Here is a 25,350-nt window from a genome sequence, read left to right on the forward strand (position 1 = left end):
CTTTAATGGTTTTCAAAGACTTTGAGGGCTTGAGAAGTGACTTCCCTTTGCTTAGGGATGTGACAATATTTAGGAAATGGGTTAGCCTAATTTAGAAGTGATTAGAAGAATCCAGAAGGGGGTTTAGAAGGCAAGTGGGAGATGTAGGATTTTGCAAGTGGGTGGAGAAAATAGAATTTAATTAAAATTAAATTAATTTATTTCAATTGTGGTTGCAACTTGCATTTGTAGGATTTTGCAAGTGGGGGGATTTTTAAATAAATTTAGATTTATTTAAATGCAAATGAGATTTTAATTAAATGTAGATTTAATTAAAATGGGAAAGGGGATAAATTGATATTTTTAATTAAATGTAAATTTAATTAAAATGGATAGAGGGGGAGTATTTAATTAAATGTGAATTTAATTAAATGGCTTAGATAGTGTCTACAAGAAGAATAAGATTAATTAGCTTAATTAAATAATTAAAAAATTATTTAACCAATTAGAGAAATAATTAATATATGATCAATGAGAGATTTTCAGTGTCTACAAAATGTATACATCTTTCTTTTGATATCAAGATTAAAATTTAAGATGAATTATTGTGAATGGTGAATTATTTCCTTTTTTTTAGGCTTCTACTAACCACAAATCATTTACAATAGAAGATGAAATGCATGCATAAAGCTTTTAGAGAGAAGAAACTAATTTTTATTAGCCATTCATATGGAGGTTTGATTGTAAAATGCTTTGTCTTTTTATATAAGTAGTTCATTTGCATGCCATTCCTTATTTTCCCCTCTTTCTAGTTGTATTGGGAAAAGATTGTATAAAAGGATTGTATGTATGCTATTTGTTGTAACATGAATTTATTTTGACAACACTATATCTTTAGCAGTACTTGAGATGACTACCAAAAAACACAACATAAGGACTCATTTAGGATTTAAAAAGAATTATTTTCAATATGGATATCTCATGATATTTTTCACATAATTTTTTCTAAATATAGGTATACTAGTTCTCACAATTTTTATAATATATTTTAAAAAGATTGTTTGTGTTAGTATAGTTTTATTTACTAATATATGCATTATTTCATAGGGAAGTTATAATAGATTTAATTCAATTTGTGTTTATTACATTAAGAAGAAGACACAAAGTCTCATGTCATAACTATTTACATAAAAACCATGATGTAATTTACATATGTTAAAAATTTTAAATTAAGAAAGTAAAAAACATAATGGACATAATAGAACATAGAAATATAACAAAGTAAATATATATTTTATTTTATTTTATGAACAAAAAAATTATATTATAAATTAATTAGTTTTTATTTATTACAATGGTTAATATTTATTTTTTAATTATAAAGATATTAATATTTTAAAATTTATATTAATATCTACAAATGAAACTATTAAAAAATAAGAATAAAAAAATACTAAACAATAAATAATAGTTTTTTCAAAGATAAAATTAAAAGACATTAATTTTTTTCAAATAAAAATAAAGTAAATAACGTAAATAAAATAAAATAAAACAAAATAATTCACAATAAATAAAATAATTCTAAAGTAAAATAAAATAATTATTAATTAAATAAAATAGTTTCTCTATGTATCCAAGAAAATAGTTTTGAAGTCAAATAAAATGATTGTTACATCAATTTTTGGTTTGTTTTATATAGATATATCCAAGACATCTATATTAGTTTATCTATCATTGTATGTGTTTATTTATTCATTTTAACTATTCACATTATAAGAAACAATAGTTTCTTTAAAAGATAAGAATAATTATTTTCATAAATCTAAATTCCAAAAGCTTTATCCATAACATTTAACTAGAGTTTTCAAAGGTGAATTTCAAAGAAGCACTAGAAATCCCTTTGTGAAGAAAAATAGGTTCCTATACAAATACGTTTAATTTTTTGAGACACAAAGAAACTATTTTAAGATTTTATATAGAAAAAAATATTTTTCTTTATGTTTTATTGTCAAATAGTTCTTTATGATCTTAAAAAGCAAAGATTAATTTAGTGTGATTAATATAAATATTCTTATATGAGAAGTTTAATTATTGCAAAAGCCCGAGCTTTATCTACACATCATTTCTTTGTGTAAAAGTAAAGAAATAATCTTTTTAATAATTAAATTCATATAAAAAAAGAAAAAAAGAAAAAATGATAAAAAGAAAGAAATTTTATTTAATTTACTGAAGTTAAAACTTAATAATTTAATTATTGGAAACAATTATATTAAAATAGTTTTTTTTTTTTGTTGGTTAATTTGTTTGTAACTCAAAAATAAAATCAAGAAAATGAATAAAAGCACCTTTAGCATCATAATTAAACAAACAAAAAATATTTGAACACTTTTAAACTTTAATAAATAAACAAATACTCAAATAACCATCAATGATTGGCAAACCACATCAAAATTATGAGATTGAAACTTGCAATCTAATATACCTTGAAATTCAATTAGACTTAGAAAGTTGCAAGAAATGTGTTCTTGTTCATTATTCACCTTTTATAAAACAAATCAATAGAAGAGCGAGCCAAATAATAATCCTATTTGTTTTGGGAACTCTACAATCACATATACAATTAATGCCAACATCAAGATTTTGCTTGCTTCATCTTGATGCACTACATTACTAAACTAATCTATTCGTTTTGGAAACTCTACAATCACATATACATTTAATGTCAACATCAAGATTTTGCTTGCTTCATCTTGAGGCACTACTGGACTAAACTAATCATTGACTTGTTTGCTTGTAAGGGTATCCACTTCACCTTCTAGTATCAGGACCATAACCTTAAGCATCTAGTCATCCATCCATATTAATGTATGCCAATTTTCATACATATATGATCATAGATAAAATAATACCATTTGTCAACTTTCATCTAATCATCTGTCCACATTAATATATGCCAATTTTTATACATACATAATCAAATATCATTTGTCAACTTTCATTCAAACTACTCCAATCTTTATACTACTTGAATATCATACACCTAAAACATAAAAGAAAATGACACAACTATACAAATTTCACCATTAAAATCTTAACCTTCCAATCTATTCCCACCAAACCCATTATAGAAAAATCAAAAATAAAAAAACAAAATTTCAGCAAGTAATAAAATAAAAAATCATTGGAATCTCAAAAGAAAAAAACCAGCAACTTCCTTTCATTGTGTGAATTCCACAAAATAATATTCTCCACATAAAGTTGGCAATTTGTTAACCATTTACACACCTCTTTAATTTAGAAAACGACAACCTCCCCTTTTAAAAAGCAAAATACAATGCGGGCCAACTTAATAAAAATATAAAAATATAAAAATTTGTTGTCTTTCATTTACTAAAATAAAAGATATTTACTATATATAAAACCCATATACGACAATATTTAATTAAGCTCCCACATGACCACAGGCAATAATAATAGGCCATATGAGCGCCCTTCATTAGTATAATTACTTCCCATGTGACCGGTAGCCGACTATTCTCTCCTGCTTTTAACAAACCCTAGGCCCGTGAAACCCTAGCTCATTTTTTTCCCTCTAGATTTTCTAAAAAATTTCCGCTGTCACGTATGGTAGAGAGAGGGGGCCTTTCCTTTGACCGGCTAAATCCAGACAAAGAAATGCCGTAGGGAAAAATAAAGGAGTGGGGGCTTAATTATTTTTTCTCTAGCCGTAAAAAATCCAGAGCAAAATAAGGGTCAATGGCAGCGCAAATTCCAATCCCCACCACCAACAAACAATAATAGTGCCCGCCACTACATTTGAGTATTCGTCCGTGATTTTATCTTTTCCCCCAAATAAATTTCACCAATACCCACTTAAAATTCCCTCAGATCTAAGGATTTGACGTCGTTGGGAATGGCGGAAGAAAAAAACCGTTAAATCGGATGATAGAAGACCGAGATTTGGATTTCTGGTGCCATAAGGAGGCCAAAAAAGCAATACCCACAAGTTTGTTTTTTAGAAATAATTCAAATAAAAGAAGGAATTGATTGGCGGGTGGGTGCATGCAATCCGCAGCAGCATCCCAACAGCAGGGGCTGCAGGGTGGCGTGCCCCCCTGCCGCTCCTCCTCTTCTTCTTCACCTGAGAATTCATCTTCGTCTTCTCCTGCTGCTGCTTCTTTGCCCACATCTCGTCCAGGGTTCGAATCCATGCAACAGCAGAATCATCATCATCAGCAGCAGAATCATCATAATCAACATCAGCAGCAGCAACACCAACAGCAACAGAATTTTCGTCAGGTTAGTTTTGCCTTCTCCTTTTTTGCCTCTTGGGTTGACCCCTATTTATAAAGTTTCCTTTTGGGGTCGTACTTGTGTATGCGCATTTTTAGGGTTTTGACCTTGGGTGCTTTTTCAAAGCATTTGTGTGCTAAACAGGGATAATTTTGGCACTTGCCCACTTCACTTGAAGCTCAATATGGTGTGTGGTTGGTCCCATTTCTGATATTGTGTACACTCTGTGTACTTACTGGGACAATTTTGGCACTTGCATCCTTTATTTGAACTTGAGTTTGATGTGGGATGGGTTTTATTGTTGATTTTTTTTGTTCCTGATGTTGCTTAGTTGGAGTTTGAAGTGAGCTTTCTCACATTCTGATTATCTAGCTACCTTATTTAGTCTTCAATTTGATGTGGTGTTGATCCCATGTTTGGTATTTTGGGCACTTAAGTGTTCTAATCAGGGATAAATTTGGCACTCTTACCCTTTAGCTGAACTTGACTTTTATGTCAGATGGTTTTCACTTTTGATGTTTTTGGCAGTTGTTATTGTGTCAGTGGGACTTTGAAGGATATTTATTGACTATCGAGATTACTGAAAAATTAGACACGTGGCCACCTTATTTATGCACCAATTTGATGTGGGGTTGGTTGCATGTTCAATACTTTGGGCGCATTTTTTGTGCCAATCAGCTGCAATTTTGGCAGTTGTATTGTTTAGTTGAGCTTGATTTTGATGTTGGATGCCTATCTTTTTTGATCGTTTTTGCAACTGTTAATTGCATCAGTTGCTGTTGAAAGTGGTGTAGCTGACATTAGTGATAATTTAGACACTTGGACTTCCTTATTTAGACTTCGAGTTGTTGAGGGGTTGGTTTCATTGAGGGGTTAAGAATTGATTTCATTTTCTGATAACTTGGCCACTTGCATTGCCATTTTTTTAACCTGAATGTGGTGTAAGCTGGGGGGACCTCTGAAAAAGTAACAGATATTTTGGTCAATCCAACAGCAGTATAGTCACACTTTATAGAGAAGCTTTAATGGATTGAAATTTGTTTGATTGCTAAATTCGTCTATACTCGGTGACTTTCGTCCTAGATGTCATGACAGAGGGATATATCTTCCTTTCAAATTCAACCAAGAGTTGCAGCTGACCTTGTCTGTTGGGTTATGGCACACCAGTGAGTTGGATGTGGGTTTTAGCCCAGTATCTAACTTTATCGTGTCTCCTTGGGGTTTGAACCTGGAAGGTCCACAATTTTATCATTTGAGCTCATTCTCTATAATGCAATGTCTCGTATCTAGTTATATTCTTGTACAATTATGTCCGCTGCCTCATTCTGGGAAACATACACCAATATTGTTGCTGTATGGTCTCTCTAGAATATTTTAGTCTCATGGACTTAAATAGAGTTCATATTCTTACTCATCTCATTTTTAACTTGCAATCAATGTTTAGATAGTTCCATTTCGATTTTTTTGTATAAATTGTCCCTTGAAACGGGCTTCTTGAGATTTCAGATAGTTTTAGCACATGTCCACTTTATTTAAAAATGAGAATGATGCTTGTTTGGTTGCTTTTATTGACATTTAAGACTTGGCTTCCTTTTTTTAACAGGAACTTGACCTGTAGTTGACAATATTTCTGTTTAATTTGATACTGGCCTGAACTTTAACTTGAATTTGATGTTGAGTGGCTACCATTTTTGATGCTTTTGTCATTTGCTATCTCATTCTAACTGGAATTTTAAGTGGGTTTTGGGCAGTTTGTGATAATTTTGGCATTTGCTACCCACCTTTTTTTGAATTTGATATGGGTTCACTTGGCACTCTTGAAAATTTCTGTCTCTGCTCCTACCTCCATTCATTAGAAAGCAATATTTTTTGCAGTTCATTTGGGTTTATTTTTTGATATTTGTTAATTTTTGCACTTGCCATCCTCCATCCTTTGAAGAAGAGATTTTAGCAGAGTCAGGGAAAGTTCTAACAAAAATCAACAGCAGAAGATCCACCTTAGTTGATCATGTTAGGAAAAATTAATAACATAATTCTATCCTCAGTGGATTGTATTTAAACATGATATTGTACAATGCTTTATTTATTCATTCACTCTGCAACAATTATCTCAATTTTTCTTGCTCTTTTGTTCACCTTGGCAATTATTTTATAATTAATGTAGATAAAATCTTATTTTTTGTCTTCTATGAGGTACGCTGCTGTTTTTGGTACCAAAGGTTATTTAGTCTCGTGGATGTGAAGAAAATTCTGACTTCTTAATTAAAATTGAAATTAACATTGGTCTCTAGGGATAATTTTGTCACTTTTCTGCCATGGTTCTGAATTTTTAGCTTGATTAAGTTATTGTATATTTTAAGTGGGCTTTGCTGCATTTCTAGTAGTTTGGGCACTTGCCCTACTTATTTAAACATGGGTATGATATGGGGTTAGTTTCTTTTATGATATTTTGATTGCTTGTATTTTAAAAAAAAAATGGCACTTCTCCCCTGTTTAATCTTGCATGTGATGTGGGATTGCTGCTATTTATGGTTGTTATTCAGTTGCTATCTACATTTTAGTGGAATTTGAAGTGGGCTTACTGCAAATTTTTATGATATTGACTCGGGCTCTGTCCTTAACCTTGCATTCCATTTGATGTGGGGTAGCTGATTTTATTATAATTTTGTCATTCTACATTTCTTTAAGATTGAATTTGGTTCAGGGATTGATAACCTAGCCATTCCATACCCAATTAAAACTTGCATTCGATGTTCGGGTTGATTCCATTTTTTAAATTTCTTGCACTTTAGATCCACTGAAAAAGTAGATTTAGTAAGGCAAGGGAATTCCTGACCAAATCTTAACATTAGAAAATTCACACTTCGTTGACAAATCTACAATGACTAGTATCTGATCTGCTATTGAAAGTCTTCATATATCCTCACCCTTGGATAAGTGTATTGCATTAGTGTTGCTTGTTTATTGCCCAATAGACATTTCAGTCTGATGGACTTTAATGAAATCATGTTTTTGCATTTCTGTTAATTTTAGCCCCATGCCTACCATCTAATTGCAAATTTAATTAAAGGTTGTGCCATTTTTTGATAATTTTGTCATTCCATCCGTACTTAAACTGAGTTTGGTGTGGGAATGCTGCCATTCTGGATAAGCTTATGACTCCACTGCTACTTAGCATTCAAACTTAAATTTGATGTTTGGTTGGCTGGATATATTTAACACTTGCTGTTTGCTGCATTGATGGGGTTTTTTGGGGTCTTTGCCCTTCATTGACTAAACCAACTGGAACATATATAGGCCCAAGTTTTCAAAAACACACTAGCTGATAAGAAAGATTCACTTATTGTTCTACATAAAATATTTGTACAGTCAGGAAAATTAGGGCAGATGGAATGCACATTCAGTGAAAATAATTTGATGGAGTAGACTACAGTGTTAAATAGATGGACACAGGTGCATTACAACTTTGCACATTACACACCATAAAAATAAGTGTGGGAATTAAAAACCTTCAAGAAAGATGATTTTTTCCAAGTTCTCAGGCTAAAGTGATATAATTTCATCTTGAGATATTCATGTTGATTGTGACGTGTTGCACTAAAAGACACTCTCTAAGCTGCAAATAGTGCAAAGATCTGCTATGCAAATTGCTTTTTCGATAAATATGAGACCATAAGATTAACCCAAAGGAGAGAATAATGAGTATTAACCATTGACAATATAATCAAGGAGCCAATCTTGAAAGAACTCTTCAGTAATTGCACCAGCAATCACCTGTGGATCCCCTTCAACAGCTAGCTTTGTAGATCCCGAAGAACAAGCAAACTTAAAATCTTTCACAATCGCTCTCAATTCTGTGCTGTTGTTGGTGGCACTTACCATGTCAAGAGAGAAAGTGTGTAACTGTATATATTAAAAACTTAAAAAGTATACCAGATAACATTGAAGATTTAAGAATGCTACCTGCCCCATGTGGGCCAGGATTCCTGCAGGATGCTGAGTGTGACCTGCCTGGCTACTTATCATTGGATCCCTGCCACTTATTCACTTGCTTATTTGTCTGCTATTGTGAGATAAATTTATTATTATGCTTCCAATTAATGGGAGAGTACTTGTTAATTGTTCCATTCAATCAGAATTCAAAGCAGGTTTATTGGCATTTCTGATTATTTAGTCTCACCTAATTTAAGCTTGTAGTTGATTCAGGGTTGCTGTTATTTTCAATACTTTTGTCACTCGCTAACTTCTTTGACTGGAATTGGCTTTGCTTGCGATTCTGATAATTTAGTGACTTGTCCTTGATTTTGATTTGTGGCTGTAGCCAATCCTAATAGTTTTGCGGTGCATTCCTGTAAAACTTGCACTTCATGCAGTTATTGTTCCATTTCTTCTATTTCTTGGTATTTAGTAGCTTTTTTAAGTGGAGTTTGAAGTGGATTTGATGATATATCTGATAATTATGGCCCTTTTCTCGTACTTAAAGTTGAATTTGATGAGAGCTGTTAGAATACTTAATAGGCTTGGAGTTTCTTGTCTACTTTAGCTGGAATTTGATGTGGGTTTGCTGCCAGTTTTCAAAAACTTGTTATTTTCTGCATCTTAAAGTCAAACTTGTCAGCTCAAGTGGGTTGCTGTTTACTCGGACTTCAACTTCATGTAGTTTTATCTGCCATTCTTGATCATTGTGTCATTTCTGCTCTACTTAACCTGCATTTAATGTGAGCCTGGTTTCATATTTTGATATTTTGGGTGCCTATTATATGTTTTTAACAGAAATTTGAATAGGCTTGTTGACATATCTCATAAATGTATTGATTGGGTCCCTTCTTTTCCTTGTCTTTGGTCCTTGGTTTTCTCTATTATATGGTATTTGATATAGATTTTTGTGATATTTTTGTCATGTTTTTTCTGCTTTTAGTTTCAGTTGATGTGGACTTGATTCCACTTTTTACTCATTTTGATACTTGCTATGTCCCTTTAACTGGAATATGACTTGGAATTGTAGTTTTAATAATTTTGGTTTGGTTTGGTTTTTTCACCTTTATGATACTTTGGCCATTTGCTAGCTGCTGCTGAATTTGATTAAACGTTGCTTCTATTTGTAATGATTTTATCAGTACTATATGCATATATGTTTCGTTAGCATCCTACTCTCTGGTACTAGAAGAAATAGGCTTTGGGGTGTGAGTCCCCCGGTTGATGTGTTAACAGCCTCATACAGCTTCTCTCTCTCTCTCTCTCTTTTACCAATATATGCTGATGTCATCTTTCATGGGCCTTCTCCAGCTTATTAATGTTATCTTTATGTAATGCCTGGTAATTTATGAGTCACTGAATATGGTGGTGTGAGTCCCTCGGTTGATGTGTTAACAGCCTCATACAGCTTCTCTCTCTCCCTTTTACCAATATATGCTGATGTCATCTTTCATGGGCCTTCTCCAGCTTATTAATGTTATCTTTATGTAATGCCTGGTAATTTATGAGTCACTGAATATGGTGGTTTATTCCCATGATGTGATTCATTCCATGTTAATAATTAACCTCGCCCCTTTAATTTAAACATATTTTTGGATTAAATTTGTTAGCTCCTATATGCTGAATTTGATTAAATTTTGCTTCTATTTTTCACGATATTATCAGTTCTACTCTAAAGCAGATTTTGTGGTGCAAGTATTGGGGTGTTTTGTTAGCATCCCACTCTCTGGTACTAGGAGAAATAGGTTTTGGGGTGTGAGCCCTCAGTTGATGTTTTAATAGCTTCACACAACTTCTCTGTTTCTTTTATTAATATATGCTGATGTTATCTTTTGTGGGCCTTCACCAGCTTATAGATTTTATCTTTTTATAATGCATGGTAATTTATAAGACACTGCATCTTGTGGTTTATCCTCATGATGTGATTCATCTCATGTTAATGGTTAACCTCTATATTCTTAACTTTTTTTTGGATTACTTATTTTGTAATTCATTTTTTCACTCTATTCTTAAGTTTGAGTTGATGTTACTGATACTTTATGGTTATTTTTTCTGTACTCAACTTTAACTTGAATGTGATAATGGATTGCTTCCATTTCTGTCAACTTTACTAATATTACTATATTGGCGTTATACAAATGCTATGCTCAGAGCATGGAACTTAAATTTGCTTTTTGGTGCTCCTGCTCAAGCTAGAAGATTTATTCTAAACCTTGATCATTAGGTCACAGGCTTATCCTCAATACTAATGGATCTGTGAATACATTTCATAAAGATTTTCTGCAACTAAGGACATGACATTACAAACATAGGTTTAATGCTAAATTGATCTACTTAGATATTAATATTGATTATAGTGTATATGTGTGATAGTTAGATTTTAATCTAAATGTATGATATGTTTAATGCTAAATTGATCTACTTAGGTATTAATATTGATTATAGTGTATATGTATGATAGTCAGATCTTGATCTAAAATCGTCTATTGAATTTACAGCAGCAACAGCTTCTACGGAAGTCTCAGGGAGATGAAGGACTTCTCACTTATCAGGCTGGTAACCTTCAGGGGATTGTTGTGGGTAGTGGTGTTAGTGGGCCAGTTGGTCCAACACAAATGTCACAGCAAGCAAGAAATTTTATGGATTTAGCCCAGCAGCAGCAGGTAGCTTCCCAGCTTCAAGGTGAGGGGCAGGCAAAAAATCAAAATCAAATGAATGCCCATGCCTACCTCCAGTTTGCATTGCAGGCTGCCCAGCACAAAGCTCGTGCTAACATCCAATCTCAACAGCAGGGGAAAGCAGCTGCAATTGGTTCAACTGTAGTAGACCAGGAACTCTTAAACAATTTAAAACATCAAGAGTTAATGCGTCTTCAAGCAGCAAACCAGGCACAGATGTCTATGTTTAAGAAGTCACCTGGTCAATTTATGCAGATGGATAAGCACATGGAGCAGGGACAAACAAGTAATGATGTGAGAAATGAAACAAAGACCCAGCAGGTGCAGGTGGCTCAGTTACCAGGCAATGTAGGAAGGCCAGGGCATGGGCTTCAAAATCAACATCCAATGCAGAGTCTTTCGAATAACCAGTATGCAAATCTTGCTCAACTACAAGCTCTTCAGGCTTGGGCAATGGATAAGAATATTGATATTTCTTCTCCTGCAAATGCACACCTTATTCCCCAACTTTTGATCCAGTGGCAAGCCCGCATAGCAGCATTACAAAAAGCCAATGATGGTAACCTTGCTGCACATCAGGCTCGTCTCTTACCAGGAAAATCAGATATTGCTTCTTCTTCAGTCCAGGGTTATGCTCCTCCTAGTAATCCCAGTACTAGCCATAGCAATTCTATGCCTGAAGTTCATGCTGTCCAGGGAGGTTTGCAATTGCATCAAAAGCCTAGGCAGGCTGTGGCAACTGGATCAGCATCAGCAGTAGGGAGTCCAGCAATGGCCAATCCAAATGTTACTCAGATGCAACACACAATGCCTCAGGTTGGAGATTATCAGGTGGATAGGGTAAATAGGCATCAGAATCCTGCTACAAGTACTATGGCCTCTATTCATGGACTGTCCTCATCTCCTTCTGTAGGTCAGGTGGGAGACTCTTCAGTACCAAAGAATGCCCAGGTTTCTCCAGAATCTTTACAAATGCAATATTATAGGCAATTGCATCAATTCCACAGACCTCCCATGCACCCGGCAGGTTTGAATGAAGGATCTACATCAACTCATCTTTCAAATCCACCAGTAAATCATCCAGCACCAGTTCAACAGCAGTATGGGTTTACAAAACATCAATTGATTGTTCTTAGAGCTCAAATACTAGCCTTTAGGCGACTCAAGGTAAGAACGTGGGTAAACTTTATGGCCTTGGTTTTCTGCTATTGGTAACAAGTTTGGTATTTTATTTTTGCATTCTTTCATTGAACATCTTAGGTTGGAGTATTGGAAAAGACAAATAATTGTTACTTTTGGTTTTATTTATACAACTTATTCTATTACATACATTTTGCAGCGAGGTGAATCCACACTTCCTCCTGATGTTATTCGAGCAATTGTTCCACCTCCTCTTCAGCCTCAGCAAGGCCAAACTGTTGCAGTACCTAAAGAGAAGAATTTTAATCAAAATGCTGCAGATCAACCAAGGGCTGTAGATCCAAGTGATGCACAACGGTTTGTGGCTCCAAATAAAGGGACAAATGTGCTCAAAGAAGAGAGAGATGTGAAAGAGCCTCTAATGAGCGAAGAGAGGAAACCAACGTCAAATGCATTCCCAGGGATAGTTGTTAGTGGAAAGGAGGTCTCACCAGTAGTAGTTTCGGAGAAGGAAGAGAAGATTAATAAAACCCCAGTAAAAATGGAACAAGAAGCTGAACAAGTCACCCAGGTTAATACACCCACAACAAGTGAATTGCCTGTTGATAGAAGTAAGACTATTGTATCAAAACCTCCTCAAGATGTATCTGCTCAGGTGAAGAAGCATCCTGGTGGAAACACTGCACAAGTTCCTAAGGATATGAATATCATTAAGAAGTACCATGGTCCTCTGTTCGACTTTCCACCATTTGGGAAGAAATTAAATTCTTTCTTGCCCACAAATTTGAATGGTAGTAATGGAGGATATTCACTATCTATAGGATATGATGTAAAGGATTTATTGTTTGAAGAGGGTAAAGATGTTCTTAATAAAAAAAGGACAGAAAATCTAAAAAAGATAGAACGATTATTGGCAGTGAAACTGGATAGGAAACGGATTAGACCTGATCTAGTGGTGAAGCTACAAATAGAAGAGCGGAAGCTACGTCTTCTTGATCTTCAGGCTCGAATAAGGGATGAACTAGATCAAGAGCAGCAGGAGATAATGGCTATGCCTGATAGGCCATATCGCAAGTTTGTTCGCCTATGTGAACGACAAAGGGCAGATCTTGCCAGACAAGTTCAACTTTCTCAAAAGGCAATAAAAGAGAAACATTTAAAAGCTGTGTTTCAATGGCGCAAAAGGTTATTTGAAGCTCATTGGTCAATTCGTGATGCTAGAACCACTCGCAACAGAGGGGTTGCTAAATATCATGAAAAAATGCTGAAGGAGTTTTCTAAAAGGAAAGATGAAGACCGGAATAAAAGAATGGAGGCTCTGAAAAATAATGATGTTGACAGGTACCGTCAGATGTTGTTGGAACAGCAAAGTCAGATCCCAGGTGATGCTCAAGAGCGATATCTAGTTCTTTCTTCTTTCTTGTCACAGACAGAGGAATACTTGCAAAAACTTGGAGGAAAAATCACTGCTGCAAAAGCACATCAAGAGGTGGAAGAAGCTGCAATTGCTGCTGCTGCAGCTGCCCGTGCACAGGCATGTAGAAAATGATTTTTTTCTCCTTATTCAAAATTTGTAACTTGTTCCATTATTGTTTTGCTTATAAAATATCTTTTTCTGCAGGGTCTTTCGGAAGAGGAGGTTAAAGCAGCAGCAGCCTGTGCAGGACAGGAGGTGAAGACAAGGAATCGATTTTCAGAAATGAATGCTTCTAGGAACAATATGTCCATAAACAAGTGAGTTTGCATTGCAGTTGACACACTAGCTAAGGGTAGATTAATATTTTTCTGTGATATTCTTTTAAAGTTCAAAAGTTTACTCACCTGTACTCATATGTCTAGGTACTATAATTTGGCACATGCTGTAAATGAGAAGATTTTAAGACAGCCGTCTATGCTGCGTGCTGGAACGTTGCGTGATTACCAGCTTGTGGGTGATTTCCCAGAAGATGAACACATGTTATTTCTAGCTGTTTAGGCATTTCTGAGATGATAATTTTATCAAATATGAATTCAAAGTTCAAATAGAAATCAATTTGCAATGTAGCAATAGCTAAGTAATTTTAATTTTTCTTGAAATATAATGATATAGAATGCCTACAAAAATTGTTTTAGTTCTAATTGGCATATTGATTGAAATTGCAGGTTGGGTTGCAATGGATGCTTTCTTTGTACAACAATAAGTTAAATGGAATTCTTGCAGATGAAATGGGTCTTGGGAAGACTGTACAGGTAATATATGTGAGGTTGTTTTGGTGTTGATTTGGATATATCAGTTACATGTTGTCCAAGGTTTTTTTGTTATTTCTTTCAATGGAAAGTCATTGTATGAATTTATGAGCACAAAGCACAGGGAAGGAGGAGGAACCATTCTAATTTTTTTTTTGATTTGTGGCAATTGCAAATCCTTATGTTTTATGGCCTAAAATATGGAACTTGAAGAAATTCGTTTTATAATGCATATTACTAAGAAAAGGTGATTAGTACTGCATGAAAGATGATAACCTATATGTGCGAAGCTTATTTCTTGAATTAGGCAGTTCCCACCTTTGATTGAATACACTTCCAAGTATGATGGGTACGATCGATCCTTTTGTAATTACAGGAAACATAATGTTACTGGATCTACTTTATTAACTTATTTTCTGTCATTCAGCTGCAACATGATAATGTCCTGTGTATTAAAATTACTTTCTGTTTGGAGAAACTAATGAAGAAAACATCAAGAAGGCATTTACTATTGTGTGATAATGTTAAGAATTTTTCAAGGATAAATATGGCACCATTTTTATCATCAATGTTAAGGAACAGACTAGATAATTGTTAGTACTTAGTAGTATTTAGTATTTACTATGTATTTTTGATTTGGTTCTAGTCTAGTTTGGAATGTAATGCACTCATCACATCTGCCAAGACTATTATTTTCATTTCTCAGGAAAACCAAGTTGTAGGGATTTATGTGTGTTAAACCTGGCTTTTATATGATAAAGGCACCAGTTCGAACTAAATATAATGTTACACATTGAAAGCACTTCAATTTGTACATGCAGCAATTCGCTTTTTTTTTTTTGATGCGTAAGAATAGATTATATTGATCAAAAAATTGATTACAAAATGATGTCCGGGGGGGACATCCCAGGATTGACTTCTGAAGACTTAACCCCAAATGCCTATTCCAATATTGACCACGCAGGGCCATCAGAAATAATTATAACTGAGGGCCCTAAATACCATTGCAAGATGATACAGAGGGCAAAATCACACGCGTTACCAAAAACGTGCCCTGAAATTTGAAAATTTACATATCAGATGTGCACAATGGCACAACTCAAACAGCCAAAAAAGGGGACTAACACAATACTAGACCATCCACGGTCAGCTATCCCAAATAAACATTGCACTGTTAGAGCAGGGGGACCTCAAGATCACTGAGCAGATTCACCATCTGAATATGAGAGAATCTCTGGCCCGAACATCCACGGAACTAACCAATGCAGCAATTCACTTTTACATTCCAGAAAGCTTTTTTTTTTCCTGTAGAATAAGCTAGAAATATTACTTAATTTTGAGGAAAATCACAGAAAATTGTTTTCAAGTGCGCTACATTTATATGACAATTTGGTTCATTCATCTCTAATGTAGTTCACATAGGTTGACTTTTTTCATCAGTCTAATTTTGGTGCCATAGACTTATTTTTTATGTTCTGTTAGTTTTCTGCCATTTTGAATTTTGTAAATTGAAAATGGAATTTGGCAAATACATGATTTCTGCACAAAATAAGTAGTAATAGAACATCTTTCTTTAATATTGTGGGAGGAGTGTTGATTTTTTTCCAAATGAGCTATAAGAAAATGCTTGTTCCAAATAGGAATGTTCAAATTGGAGATCTAAGTGCCTGAAAAATTGCTCAGCAAAGAATTATATTGCTACTGTTTTACTCAACCATCAGCCAGTGCAACTGATTCAAATCTCTCATGTATGAAATTACATGTTTCAACTATATACTAAATAAATGTTCATAGCTTCCTAGACAACCATAATTCTCAACTGTAGTTGAGACTTACCCAAACTTTATATTAAGAAGTCACCAATTGGAAACACCAGTCTGTGCTAAGGATTATTTTTCACTACAGTTGAACCTTTTCTAATACAGCAGTTTTCTTCTGATTTCTATGGTTTTGTCCAGGGTTCAGTTCTTGTAAATATAAATATAGTCATTTGAATGATCTTAGTAACTTCTGCCTTTTAGCTTTTTGTTAGCTTTAATAGCTGCTATTTACTTTAGGCAGGTGCATATGACGGGCAAGATAACCAAATTTCCTGTCAAGCAAAGTCTTCCCTGTGGAATTTTGATAGGCTACAAAAGTAAAAAATGTTGTGAAATGCTTCAAGAACACTAGAAAATGAAGAGGGCATATGCCCCTTGGCATTCCTGGTTCATTTCCAGCAATTTACAATACTTTTTATGCACAAAAATATATATTTTTACAGCGTGCAGTAACATTATTTTGTCATTCATTCATACCATAATTTTGCTTTGGATATAGTGAAATCATTTTCTGTTTGGAAAACCATTTTAAAACACGCATGGGACACGAGGAATCAAATTTGCAACCAGCCAGTGAAGAAAATATAAAAAAACATTTTTACTGTGTGATTATATTAGGATTTTCTGCCCTAATGATAAACATGACAATATTGGCCTTTATCATCAATGCCAAGGGACTGTTTATTTGAAACAATGATAGATAATTTCATTGTTTAATCTTTTCCTTTGCATTGTTTTGAATTTGTGTTGTGTTTAACATTAGAACATGTGTTGTACATTTAACGGGGTATATTTTGAAGTACACATCCTTAGATGAATTCTGATGTTTGATAGTGTTGTGAAGGTAATGGCTTTAATAGCTTATCTTATGGAGTACAAGGGGAATTATGGTCCACATCTCATAATTGTGCCCAATGCAGTCATGGTCAACTGGAAGGTAGTAGATTCATTTATTCATTTGGGAATTTCTTTTTTATTCTTAATAGCCTGGATTGTAAAATGATCTGTAACATTTTACAGAGTGAACTGCATAATTGGCTTCCTACATTGTCCTGCATTTATTATGTGGGCAGTAAGGATCAACGAGTGCGACTCTATTCTAAGGTATGCATTGGAGAATTAAATGTCAATGTTTCTTGAATAACAACCACTGATTTGCGTTACTTTCACATTTAATTAAGTATGAACTTAATAGGTCTCAGCAAACCATCTACTTTAGTTAAAAATAGTTGTTGATGCAAATTTTAATGTAGTTAGTATTAAAAATAAAGGATACTGAGTATAGAGGAAAGATTGTACTAGAAAGATTTGATTATAGATATTTGATATCCCATCCAACAATATGTTCTTTATATTGTTGATTGTGAATCTTAATTGCCATGGTATTACATATTAAACATAACTTGAGAAATCAATCATGGGCAGAAACAGGCTAGCATGACAAAATACTAATCAAGCTATGTGCATGAATATCTCGGATGTAAATTAAACACTATTTAATAAATTTGAATGTTGTACAACACAAACTTGGAAATTTTTTTTTCGTTGATAATTCAAGGCTAAGCTCTGGCCTTAGCACAACTCAATATACCCCTTTTAAGCTGTCAGGAAAATATAGACAAACAAATTTTCATAATTATGCCCAACAAACATGTATATATATATATAGTTTTCACCTCATATTTTGTATATCATAAATGGTAAATAATATGATGTCCTGTTCCCATCCAGAATACAAGACATCATGGCTTCATGAAAATCCAGATCTCAGCTTTAACCTAGTCAAATGAAATAAAATGGCAGTGATCCTATAAGGAGGTTGATAAATGGCAAGAGGCTTTTGTGGAAAGTAGGGATAATGCTGTTAATATTATGAAGCTGCCATACCATAGGGGCAGCCACAGAATCTGCCTAGAGGATATATGAAAGCCGTGTCTATGGTTTGGATGATGTTAGGATAAGGAATTTAGAGCACATACATGGTGCCAAGTGGAGTCCACCTCTGACTAAGGCCTTTGTGGAGAAAGTTAGAGGTTTGGTTAGTGAGATTGTCCTACGTGAGTGTATAATTGAGGTGACATATACACTCAGAGGTGTAAGTGATGAAATAATGCCCCTTTTTCTGTTTCTTGGCACATATGAGATTCTGGCTTCCTTGCAGCCTGGGCCTGGCTAGTCTGATGGTAGAGCATACTCACCTGAAATGCACTACTCAGGTCATCAATCTGCAAATGATGAGGGGGCAAACGACCCTCACAAAATTTGGAATTAGTTCATTTATGGTCTAATTTGGAACATGGAGAGAGTAGTGGCTGTGAAAATAACATATATTGATTAGGGTCCTTTGATAGCAAGACCTGTGACGAGTAGAGAGCATGATAAGACCATCATGGTTGTGGGTGTTTCTAGATGCCACTTACTCAAGTGCCACTTACTCAAGTGCCACTTACTCAAGTAGTAAGTAGGAAGTATGAAGGATGAGTGCTATTTAGAACACACTTTAGCAAATAAAAACACTTGAAGCAGCATTGAGAATGGGTTATGACGAATTGGAACACAAAAGTTCAAACTGCTGGCAGCTTGCATAAGAAAGGATTTCTAAATGTTCCACGTCCCCCAATTGCCAAAAGACATCAGAAACCATAGAGCACTTATTCTTTCATTGGTCATAGGTGAAAGGTGACTCCTGAATGCCCCCAGAATCCTTCCAAGATCTAGATTCTAAACAACTTAACAAGAGAGGATGACAAGAATAGCTTGCTTCAATAGCAAGATTGGTTGATTGAATATGAAATATGCAATGAGATTTTTTGCTTATAAAGGCAAGGTGCAAGGTAGGATTAGATAGGATGTTGACATGCATCTTAATCCTATACAATGATACAACTAAGACCTTCTAAAAACAACACTTAGGACCTAAGTAAACTTAAGCCATATGATTAAGTCCCCTACTAGGAACTAGCAAAAACACTAGGTACAAGACCTTTACAAGGTACGAGACTTAATTCACACCAGCAAAAAAATTATAGGAGAAAGTTGGCATGCACCCCTGAAATCAAGCTTCCTAAGCTAGATCATTGCACTTTCACCATCCTTATATAGACAAATAGAGAAACAATGATGCTAAATTTACACCAGCAAAAGAATTATGGGAGAAAGTTGGCGTGCACCCTTGAAATTAAACTTCCTAAGCTAGATCATTGCACTTTCACCATCCTCAAATAGTCAAGTAGAGAAACAATAATGGAAATCACCGGCACTAGTCCATAAAAAGTGAAGGGTATCTTGCTTCTAAACAACTTAACAAGAGAGGATGACAAGAATAGCTTGCTTCAACAGCCAAGATTGGTTGATTGAATATGAAATATGCAATGAGATTTTTTTGCTTATAAAGGCAAGGTGAAAGGTAGGATTAGATAGGATGTTGACATGCATCTTAATCCTATACAATGATACAACTAAGACCTTCTAAAAACAACACTTGGGACCTAAGTAAACTTAAGCCATATGATTAAGTCTCCTACTAGGAACTAGCAAAAACACTAGGTACAAGACCTTTACAAGGTACGAGACTTCATTCGCACCAGCAAAAGAATTATAGGAGAAAGTTGGCATGCACCCCTGAAATCAAACTTCCTAATAAGCTAGATCATTGCACTTTCACCATCCTCATACAGACAAATAGAGAAACAATGATGCTAAATTTACACCAGCAAAAGAATTATGGGAGAAAGTTGGCGTGCACCCTTGAAATTAAACTTCCTAAGCTAGATCATTGCACTGTCACCATCCTCAAATAGACAAGTAGAGAAACAATAATGGAAATCATCGGCACTAGTCCATAAAAAGTGAAGGGTATCTTGCTCACCGGTCATCAACTATGGATATAAACTTGAAAAATGTTGCACCAAGCCCAACTTCCTAAGCTAGATCATTGCACTTTCACCATCCTCAAATAGACAAGTAGATAAACAATAATGGAAATCACCGGCACTAGTCCTTAAAAAGTGAAGGGTATCTTGCTCGCCGGTCATCAACTATGGATATAAACTTGAAAAATGTTGCACCGAGCCCAATTCAGTGATCCAATAGGTAATTTCCTTGCACAAACCTGCAAGTCCACACATACTATTGCATAGCAGTGCAAATTCAATTCTATGAATGCTCCACCTCTTGCAAAGCAACTAGCATAACCGTCAACACAACCTGCAATGATTAATAAAAGAAATGAACATTCACAAGACATCACAAGAGTCATGATGCAAATGATTTACCTTGGAGAATATAGATAGGAAGAGGACTCCAGTAAAGAATCCAATATGAAAAATTATTGCTCAAATAATCAGATCATTTATTCAACAATATACAATCGTATATATAGAGATTACAAGACGATGTTCTAAATTAAGAACTAGTTGTTTAAGGGAAAACTAAAAAGCTTAAAATACTGAATAAAGCTAAAAGCTTAAAACTCTAAAGCAAACTATGTGTTCTTATAAAAGAAGCAATAGTTGACTAATAACTAACTAAATGACCATTAATAGAACCACAAAAGAAGGTAACTGACAAAAAGAATTAATTATTCTAATACCCTCCCTTAATGGTCATTGTATCAACTAAGTACTTGATAGAAGACACTGCAGGTCTTTTGATCATAAATGCATTGCAAAGAACACTCTGCTGCTATGAAGACCCTCCCAGGATCTACAAAGTGGTAATGACCAAGAATAGCTGATTCTAGATGATTGATGTAACCCTCACACACGAATTATACAGCTCGCACACGCGAATTATAGAAGTCTGAGACCATGATTTTGAGGAAAAATCGGCAAACTCTGCTGCTACGAAGACCCTCCCAGGATCTACAAAGTGGTAATGACCAAGAATAGCTGATTCTAGATGATTGATGTAACCCTCACACACGAATTATACAGCTGGCACACGCGAATTATAGAAGCCCGAGACCATGATTTTGAGGAAAAATCGGCAAACCTTTTTGCAAAAGAGTACTGAGCACTATCGCTCTAGTAACTCCAAAAACAAATTGCAAGATACCATGGTTGTAGATGTTCGTCCCGGCAACTCTAGGTGCGACCCAAATTTGACTGCAACAAAGAACGATTTTTGAGGAAAAAACCGTCAAACCTTGAAACAGAAAATCCTCCAAAAGAGTTCACGATTTTGAGGAGAAAATCGAAAAACCAAGAAATCTGAGGTTACAAATCATCGTTTTTGTGGAAAAAACGGTAAAACCCAGATATAACCAAAATCCAATAGGAACATCGCAGATTGCAGATGATAATTTTTAAGGAAAAAATTGTGTAAACCCTGCGAAGAATTTTTGAGGAAAAAATTGTGTAAACCCTACAAACAATTTTTGAGGAAAAAATCGTGAAACCCTACAATGTCGCATGGCAAAACACTAGACATCATGTGGCAAAAACCTGAGTTTTGAGGAAAAAATCAAGCAAAACCCTCCCCATGATTTTTTGTGGAAAAAATCAGAAAACGGACAAACAATTTTTTAGGAAAAAATTGTGAAAACCCTGGGACCTGTAGGACGAAAGGTCTGGCCCAAATCAATCTTGAGCAAGGCAACGATACTCAAATATCGTGAACATGCACTGTTTCCAGGTGTTGTTGCAGCTATTGAATTTTTGACTGTGCTCCAACATCATGTTGGTCAAAGATGCCATCACGAAAACCGAGGTTGAACAAGGTCAGCCTAGTGAAGGCACGAGACAGAAGAATCTGATTAAAAATCAAAATAGAAACAGTTGCACAAAAGATCTGAAACCCTGGAACGGAATTCGAGGCACAAATCCCAATGCGCGAATTACTGAACACAAAATTTCCTGCAAACCTGAGGTCAGAAAAATAATCAGCAAAAACATTGGCACAGAACCCAAAGAATGTCTGCTGGCACGAATCAGGCACTGAAATTCTGGAAAACCCAGAAAAGCATCCGGAAAACCCAGAACGGTGCGCAGAAAAAAAACCCTGATTTTTCTGATAGTTTTCTGAAAAAAAAAACCAGAAAATATTATTTGCAAGAAAAAAATCAAGAGTCTGTGAAGGCACAAACAAATCGTGCCCTAGCCACGAAAATCGCAGAGCCCGCAGAGTCGTAAACCCTAGCAGCTGCCTAGAAAATCCCACTGGAAAAATGCGCGATCAGAATCGCAGTGCCCAGAAACAATTTTTGCGAGCAAAAAAACATGAAACCATTGAAATCGCGCACGAAGCCTGCCGAAAATCGGAGAAAAACACGAAATATTTCGCGATGGAAGCACGAACACAGGTTGCTGCCAAAAACGTGTGCTAAAAATTGCGGGGGGCTAGTAAATGGTGCTTAGAACACCAAATTGCAGAAAAATCGTGATGGAGAGTGCAGACAAATTGCAGAATGAAACCCTCGATGCCTAAGGAAATCGTGAGCAGAATGTCGGCCTGCCGAAACCCTTAAGAAAATATCGTGCATTGCCTCTGAAAAGAAACCACAAAAAAAATTGCACCCAGAAATATGCGAAACACAGAATATAAAAACCCTTTTCGAAAAGATCGCGCTGAACAGATAAGGCAGAAAATCGTGCCGCTGTGGAAAATCGTGTCGCTGCACTGACGGGTCCAAAAAAAATGTAGCGGTGACAAACGCGGCTCAGAAAATAACGGAATCAGGTGTACACACATGAATGATTGGTTCCAAAAAACGAAAAACGAAAAAATCGCAGCTCCAAAATCCATTGCGTCTGATAGTAAACACGGGCAGGAAAAGAAACGATGCCACAAAAACCTCGAACCAGAGATATCTGCCCCACAAAATAAACGGCCCAGCTCACATGAACCAGAAAAAAAACGGCCACGAACAACAAAAAATTCCGATAAAAAACGCGGCGAAACACCAGAAATCTCCGCCAAAACCCTAGCTTGCGATTTTCCTCCTTCAGCAAGCACTAAAAATTAAGTGATTTTTTTCATAAAAAAATCACTTAAATTTCTGGATTATTTTCTAGGTAGGAAAGAGGCTACAAAATTTTAATTAAAAATTCGCCAAACTTTAAAAAATCCCATTGATCTGCTCTGATACCATGAAAAATTATTGCTCAAATAATCATCTCATTTATTCAACGAGATACAACCGTATATATAGAGATTACAAGACGATGTTCTAAATTAAGAACTAGTCGTTTAAGTGAAAACTAAAAAGCCTAAAATACTAAATAAAGCTGAAAGCTTAAAACTAAAAAGCAAATGTGTTCTTATAAAAGAAGCAATAGTTGACTAATAGCTAACTAAACGATCATTAATAGAACCACAAAAGAAGGTAACTGACTAAAAGAATTAATTATTCTTATAGAATCCAATATAGCAGAGACCTTAGTATGATGCCTAAACCAGATAGCATCAGGATGCTAATATAAGATAATATCCTCCTGCAACCAATCTCTATAGCTCAATGGAAGGAAGTGCCAAGCAAGACAACAAGTATCAACCAGCAACACCATTCTCAAATTAGTTGTCCGAATCTCATCACTTTTGAATTAAATAGGGAAAATGCATCGTCCAAGTTACTCCACCTAGCACACACTAGTTGAAGCAACAAGAATGTACGAGTCAAAACTCTTTGAGTGTCAAAACAATGAACAGGGAGGTCTTACAATCACTCCCAACGCTCCTCTTGAACTGCATCTGTATTTCAAATGCTGCTGCTCAACACCTTTCTCTCCATTTTGATGTGTCCGTAAGGTAACAACAGGAAATCAAAAAGACAACAGCAGATTGGAATGCCAGAAGACACTTTTCTGGGATGCTTTCAATCATTTGAGTAGTTGCTGAAATATTTTGGCTGCATATCCGACGTGGATGATGAAATAAAAATGATTGCAGCGCATGTTTGACATTTATTATGAAGGCATAGTATTTGTGCTGCATTTGGGAACCCTACAAAATGACCCAATCAAATTTGTAGGTTAAGAACACATCTAGCAGCAACTGTAAGACATCCTGGAGAAAGTTTAAAATCTCCTGGAGAATGGGTCCAGGTTGCAGAATATAATGCTTCTCTTCATCCTTTCATGCTGTGGAGCACAACTTTGAACAAGGATGAGTGGTGAGAGTAAGTGTCAATTGGGTTTTGCTTCATAAAGGAGTACATTCAGGAGTAGGAGGAGGAGAAACGTGTAGAGAAGGAAGGTGGTACGTACAGGAGGACATCTGGGTTTCGAATCCAGATAAGAAATAGAATGTCTAGTTTGATAGTTTTTTGATTGCTGGTAATCCTGGTTAAAAAGCCGAACTTTATAAAGACAGGATGATAGGAATAAAAATGGGGGATGATAGCTATGTATTCAAATGTAAATTTTGCCTATATGGTATATGGGTAGATAGATAGTTGGATTTGAAGATGGTTATGATACTCTGGATATTGTAAATTTTGATTTCAATACAATACTATGTCAACTTTACTGATAAAAAAAAATGTAATGCACAGATTTGTATCAAGGAGATGCATCAGAATTACTGTCATAATCTGTTGCAAACATCATTTTACATTAACTGCAAACTTCATACAAATCTGTGAGCCAAACTGGTGCCAAATCTCACAACTAGCTGAACCAGTTTTCAGAGAAACTTTTCAAACTTCACAATAAAGTCTTATTTGACAAATATGATAATATCTGCAAAATACAATCAAATTATAACAAACCCACGGCCTCTAAGATACCATGAACTTCTGCAACACTTACAAATTCAAAACTGAAGAAATCCTTAACAAATCAGCACAACGATAACCTCTGGATGAGATTATTTTACGGTAATCCTTGACTCCCATCTTAGATCACCTGGTAATCCTTTGACTACTGTCCTTAGATCACCTGGAAGCTTTCAAGCCTCCGTTCTACAATTTCCTTCTCCATTGGTTTATCATCCACTAAAGAAACACGCCAAAGTTCAAACTGAAAATCAATTTCTGAATGAATTGCAAATGCCCAAATTTGTCAATATATATGAAATTCAAATTCAGAATCAAATTGGGCACCCAAATATCACAAGTTGACATGGAGAAAACTTGCATGAAAAGGAAATATGATCGTTTCTGGCAACTTTTATAAGAATCCATTAGAAAGCCACTAGTTGCTAAAATTGCCCAAGGATGCTAAGGAAACTTTAAAAAAACCACCCACTACTATAGCCAACTTGCCAAAGCCAACAAGATGCTTCTAAAAATCTAAGCCCAA

At 35.1% G+C, this 25,350-nt stretch overlaps 1 protein-coding gene across 1 annotated transcript in view; it reads left to right on the forward strand.

The window, feature by feature from the left end:
* The first annotated feature begins 3,541 nt into the window (after nucleotides 1-3,541).
* Nucleotides 3,542-25,350, forward strand: part of LOC131071751 (ATP-dependent helicase BRM) — a 33,175-nt gene continuing 11,366 nt past the window's right edge. Inside the window, exons 1-8 of the mRNA XM_058007696.2 lie at nucleotides 3,542-4,278; nucleotides 10,746-12,092; nucleotides 12,265-13,599; nucleotides 13,687-13,799; nucleotides 13,905-13,992; nucleotides 14,208-14,294; nucleotides 16,956-17,048; nucleotides 17,132-17,215. Of these exons, the coding sequence (XP_057863679.2) occupies nucleotides 4,042-4,278; nucleotides 10,746-12,092; nucleotides 12,265-13,599; nucleotides 13,687-13,799; nucleotides 13,905-13,992; nucleotides 14,208-14,294; nucleotides 16,956-17,048; nucleotides 17,132-17,215 (3,384 nt within the window). The 5' untranslated portion in view covers nucleotides 3,542-4,041. The remainder of the gene's footprint in view (nucleotides 4,279-10,745; nucleotides 12,093-12,264; nucleotides 13,600-13,686; nucleotides 13,800-13,904; nucleotides 13,993-14,207; nucleotides 14,295-16,955; nucleotides 17,049-17,131; nucleotides 17,216-25,350) is intronic.

This window comes from Cryptomeria japonica, chromosome 8 (assembly GCF_030272615.1).
Source record: "Cryptomeria japonica chromosome 8, Sugi_1.0, whole genome shotgun sequence".
In the NCBI taxonomy this organism is placed as follows: Eukaryota; Viridiplantae; Streptophyta; class Pinopsida; order Cupressales; family Cupressaceae; genus Cryptomeria; species Cryptomeria japonica.